This window comes from Mastomys coucha, unplaced genomic scaffold (genome assembly GCF_008632895.1).
Source record: "Mastomys coucha isolate ucsf_1 unplaced genomic scaffold, UCSF_Mcou_1 pScaffold8, whole genome shotgun sequence".
Taxonomy (NCBI): domain Eukaryota; kingdom Metazoa; phylum Chordata; class Mammalia; order Rodentia; family Muridae; genus Mastomys; species Mastomys coucha.
This window is the reverse complement of record NW_022196914.1, coordinates 3,628,932-3,634,846: the sequence shown is the minus strand read 5'-3', so window position 1 is coordinate 3,634,846 and position 5,915 is coordinate 3,628,932. Positions and strand designations below refer to the sequence as shown.

General features: G+C 44.2%; 1 protein-coding gene across 4 annotated transcripts in view; it reads right to left on the bottom strand.

Annotated features, from left to right (window-relative positions):
* The window catches only part of Lifr (LIF receptor subunit alpha), a 94,358-nt gene that overhangs the window by 48,110 nt on the left and 40,333 nt on the right, over positions 1-5,915 (bottom strand). For all 4 annotated transcript variants that reach the window (XM_031360750.1, XM_031360748.1, XM_031360751.1 and 1 more), the window contains exon 2: positions 1,439-1,599. In XM_031360750.1, the coding sequence (XP_031216610.1) occupies positions 1,439-1,541 (103 nt within the window). In that variant the 5' untranslated portion in view covers positions 1,542-1,599. The remainder of the gene's footprint in view (positions 1-1,438; positions 1,600-5,915) is intronic.

Below are 5,915 nucleotides of genomic sequence, written 5' to 3'. Positions count from 1 at the left end.
TGTGTGTGAGAGAGAGAGAGAGAGAGAGAGAGAGAGAGAGAAAGGGAGAGAGAGAGAGACAGACAGACAGACAGACAGACAGGGAATGAGAATATGTTCTAGTTTTGAAATTAAAAAGCCAACTATAATGGGGGTAGTGGAATAATCCCCATGAGGTTACACTACAAGCAAACACTTCACCACTAAAGAAAAAAATTATTCCAGAATACCTCGAGGTCTATCCCACACCTACAAACCCCCCCTACCTGGGGCTCTACACTGCTTACACGAGACTGCAGCTCCATGGGAACCCACAAGCAATCTCTTCATTACTGTAAAATCTAATACATTCAAATACAATGAACTTACACTGACCTACAGAAAATACTCTTGTATGTGTGGCTTAAACAATGGGGAAGAAAAAAACTCAGGAGATCACGGACCTAAGAGTCTTTCTCCACACTGTGCCCTGACACCACATTATGGAATGCAAGCGCATAAGAACAACGCAATGAAAAGTCACCCTGGAATGAAGGAAGAGAAAGGAAGAGAGCACAGGGGATGGGAAAGGGTAGGGGAAACGAGAGGGGGAGAAGAGGGGGAGAAGTGGAGAGGGACAGACAGAAAGTGGAACAAGAGAAAGGGAAGAGGAGCAAAAGGAGGAAACTAGAAATTATCTTACGCTCTGTAATGTCTATGAAAAAGCTAACCCTAACCCTAACCCCAAATAGGAAAAGCATATTATTATTCATGCTTCACACATGAATTACAGACATGACATTCACGGTTGCCATAAATTTTATAAGTTCATATAAGACAAAAAATGCAGAAACGCCTCAGAAATGCTCTCATTAGAAACCAGCGGTTAATCACAATCAAGTTATTTACTCAATAATCTTGGGGAAGCGGACTGCTTAATTATATAAATACTGTGAAGACGAGGCCAATGGGCAGTGAGATGACATCCCTCTCAGAAATGAGCCAGGCAGTATCTGCAGAAACATTCTTCAAGTTTCAAAATAAGACACAAGGGACACAGGAAGGGATTTTCAATTCCACTTCGAAACTTTCTTAAAACACCTTTGAGACGGACCACAGCATGGCAGGGCAGGGTGGGGTGGAGAGCTGGCAAGAGCTGCTGACCAAGACACAGTGGGCATTTTCTGTGTTCAGGAACAGAGCCAGATCTTGATGGTGCCTGTGGTTAGCAAATGTGCATTGTCAAAACTCAGAGAACTGTGTCGTAAAGGAATGGACAGCACTGTATGAGAATTATGCTTTATTATTTGTGTAGGGTAAGGGAGTATTTTGATTTCCCTTTAATAAAGGGGCTTATAAAAAGAAACTAGAAATACACAGGAAAAAGAATGCAGAGAAATGGATTTTAAGCAGTACCCTGAGGAGGTGAGCAGAGAAGCAGGGCTACCTATAATCGTATGTAAACCAGCTTGCCACTCACCTCTCTTCAGACCATTTGCGTGCATCATCAGATGCAGAAGAGTCAGAGCTGACAGGAGCCATGGCAGGTTTGGAGTCATCCTCACTCTTTTATTGTCTACCATCCAAGATGGCTGTCTCCACCATGAGTAAGCTCCCAATGTCCGTGCTATTCAGTCAGTCCTAGGATGAAAGAGGAGGAATACAGATGCTGTTCAAATAACCAGAAGACACCCCTCACTCTGGGTGCACCACACCAGAGGCAGTCATGACACAACACACACCGGAGCATGCTGCACACTGCTGAGTGGAGAAGCCAAACTCTACTACTCTGGCTCTCAGACATCAAAAGCTGCCTAGAGACCCTACTTAGAGACAGGTGGTCACCACAGTCAACAGTCTGACATCGGGCTTCCCATTGGGGATGATACCTGAACATGTGTGCATCCACTCTACCCCAATACTGTTAATAGAGGATAGCTAATCAGGGTACTGGCGGATGTTCACATAGATGGGGATTGAAGCCTCGATCTCTCACTTAGTGTGTGGCCCCAAATATACTCCACAGGACTCCAGCCGATCTGTAACTAGGCACTCCTCTGCAAAGCTGAGGTGTTATCCTATTTAGTATTATCCTACTGAGTTCATCATGGGAAACAAGTGATTAAACACATGCGAAGCAGCTGAAATGTGCAAAGCTCATGGTCAGGGCTAGATGTTTAGAGTACTGTGTGAAGGACGGGAAGGATCAGGAGGTAGAGGAATTGAGAGTGACTCCTAGATTTAGTGGCTAAACAGTGGTGACTGGGTGGATGATGTAAACTATCCCTGGGTGTCCCCAGGTACAAGAAGAAGCAGGCAAGGAGATAGAAGGTACAAACTAAAGGATTCATAGATCTGTCTCCAGCCAAGTGTGCTTCCACTCCACATCCCAAAGAGAGGCCTCCTCCTACAGAGCTTAAAACCTTGCCGAGGGAGAACCAAAGAGCTCCCACAGACTCAGGTGGTTCCTCCCTGGAATCCCTACATTCCTTCCCATGGCCCCATAGTCACATGTCACAGCTAACAAAGCCTTCCCTTGCACTGACATCTTGTCAGGTCTAACAGTGCTTTACACTGCAAGGAGAACCAAGGACCACAAAGCATGGAGAATGTCTAAACTGTGAGGGAGACTTGGCATAAACAAGAAAATGAAAATTACTCCCAGAACAAGACCAATGTGGAAAACAGAAAATTCTGAAGACTACATTTTTCTTTAGAGTTGAATAGTATTCCATCACACGCACCCCAAATTTTCCTTCTTAATTCATCTGTTGATAGACAACTAGGTTGATTACCATTTTTTGCTATAGTGAATAAAGCAGCAACATGATATTGCAAATATTTCTACAGTAGGGTACGAAGAACTATACAGATGTTCACTGAGATGTATAAACCTTAGGGTTGCTTAATTTCAGTGTGTGGTGTTTTTTTAATTAAAGGATTTTTTTTAATTAGAAAGTTAGTAAAAGAGAAAAGGCAAACTTCACAAAGTTTCCTATAAGCAAAGGGGACAGGCATAAGAACTAGATGGGCATGCTATGAATGGAGTAACTGGAAACAAATGTAGCTCTACAAAGGTAAGTCTATTGGGTGATGTTACATTTTAAGATTGTGTGTGTGTGTGTGTATACACTCATATGTGTTCATCTGTGTGCACATGTGCAAGCATGTGTATGTGCATGTGTGTGTCCCAGGCACGCATAGGGCTACCTGAGGATGCCAAAATTCCAGGAGTTCCAGTCACACGCAGTCTTAAGCTGCATCACAGTGGGTGCTGGGATGGGAACTCAGATTCTCTACAGGAGCAATAGACACTCTGAACCACTGAGTGGTCCTCTCACCTCCCTTGAAAAATATAAAATACTGAATAACCATGAAACAAAAATAGGAACTGGATGAGAGATGGAGACTTGATGGTAAAAAGAGATCCAACATCTCAGTGGCTAAAGCCCAAGGGAGAATACATTTGTCACCGACAGAACAAGGAACAAGCTCTTCTTGACTATTGTTGAATACTGTGAAAAGCACAGAAACGAATCTCAGACACCTTATGCCATTATAACCCACAAGCACACACTTCTAGAGTGTTCAGTTATTTTCTAGATGAGTGAACAAGTTCTCGTCAATGCCAACGTCACTGATTACACTTATTAGCATGAAAATGGATTCCTGGACCGTTCACAGGAGCCTGCTGCTGAGGTTACAGAATTACACAGCTGTGCAGAATGGCTAGCATAATCACAAACTATACCTACCCACCAACTGGCTAAACATATGTTGAAAGAATGCCTCACTCACAGCTTACAGTTATTCTAGAAGGGAAACTCGGGTTCCCTTGCAATGCCAGGAAGAAGGGGTGAGAGGCTGGGAGGAGGTACCCAAGGAAGGGCTCAGGACCAGGTGCTGCCAGACAGGGACTCTAATCTTGGCTCCATTACTAATTAGCAGTGTGACTGAGGGCAAATCACTTAATCCCTCTGGCTTCAGCCTCCACCAGTGTAGCCAAGAGGCAAAGTGCTGTTTACTGGCCCCAGCAGACTCTGAATGCAATGCCCCATTCCTGCCAGCAGGAACAGGCAATGCAGAACGCTGGGTAGCTGTCTGTTACAGACCTAACACTGGTAGGTAGCACTGTGTGTGCATTAGGATTAGGTGATCCAGCAGAGAGAAACCAATGTGGTGTCAACCTAAGATGGGCAGGGTAATACAGAAGATGGTGCTTTGTCTTAATGCTTGCTTAGAACACCAGGATCAAGTCATTTGTGCAAGCATCACAGTATACTAATAACACACTCAACTTCTTTTCCAACCTGGACTTTCAAGTGAGCCCATTCCAGGATCAGAACAACAACATGGCTAGAACCTTCCACTTCATTTCCCAGATAAAAAACGATGCTAAGGAACGTCTCTCTCCTCACTTCTGGCAGAACCCAACACTATTAATATTTATTCTGTGGCCTGTCTTCTAACATCCCACCATTCCCCCAACCCCACTGCTATCTCTTGAAGCAGCCACAGAGCTACTACAAATATCTGGTGGCCAAAGCGAGAAACATATGGGAGGTGGGAACCATGGTCCCCAGCAAGTTAAAGGAGGGAGCCAGCAGGTATGTTTTTTGCTAAATTCATTAGATTTTTCAAGATCATACAAGAATTTGAGGCTTCTTATGGAATACTCAGATTTTTAAACACAGGCAACTGATATCTATTTTTTTTAAGTATTCTAGACTTCAAGGAAACACCTTCAGACTGAAAACCTTGCAAGATTATTTCCTATATTTAATTATCTTAAAAGACTTTAAAAATGTTCTTAAACTCTTCTGTTGAAGACAAGTTATTATACAGAACTGACTTATCCAACTGTTACATGGAAAGAAGAAAGTCTGGCTTTGTCCTTAATGTATATTCTGTCATCAAGTTCAGGTATCTTGAAGCCCAGGGCAAGGATCGATGGAGCTTGGTCCCATGTGGCAGGGCACTTGTCTGTCCACAGTGTGACCAGAAGCCTCAAGTTCCTTCCAGGGAAAGGGTACATCTGCGCATATCATCTGCCTTGCTTTGGACTCAGCACCATGGATTCTGGCTCCAGGTCCATGAGGTTTTGGACTCTCTACTGAGGCTAATCAGAAAAATGAGCTGAGAAAAGTAAAGCTTAAGCCAGAAGCTATGGTCCTAATAGACTTTGTTTAGTCCATTTCTGGTTTTCCTATTTTTATTTGGGAGGGGGTTGGGGAGAGAGGAAGCTGGATAGAGGGAAGATGTAATAGGATCAGAGTGTTCCCATACCTCTCTGGCATCAGGTGAGCCTTGGGCATGTAGGCCCTTAACCCTAGTACTATGGGAGGCATCTGAACACCTGCTCTGTCCCAGCCAAGGAGTCTGCTGCCCAGAGCATCTTCTAGCTCCACCTCGGTGAGATACCTCCTCGTCGTGATTCCCAGGAGAAACTACACTGAGCTGGAAAATTGGGAGAGCAGCGCTCCTAACCCACTGGAAAGCAGAGGAGAAGCACAAGCGGGTCACAGAGGTCACAAGGCACCCAAGCAATGGGAGGTTACCATCCCGCTCTGGTATTCTCTGTCCAGAGGCATCTCTGGGAAACTCACCAAGTGCATCTGTACACATATCCCAGCCTGCACAGCAGGGACCTGACAGTACCATCTCCACAGCTGGTGACACTGTGCAGGAGACACCTGCACAGGGTCTCACTAATGTTCTTTAGTGGGCAGTGCACACCAAACTTCTTAACACTGGAAAATTAGAATGCTTTTCAGAATATAAATAATTGTTTTCAGACTCGACGAAAACACTGAACGATCGACTGAGAAGACAAAATGCATTCAATTATCAACACCTGTAAGACTGCAAAGGGTACATCCCTCATTGTTTGTTCTTTGGAGGATTCTGAAGAACAAGGCTTATAAAAACAAGGCAGGGAGAATGAAAGACAAGAAACG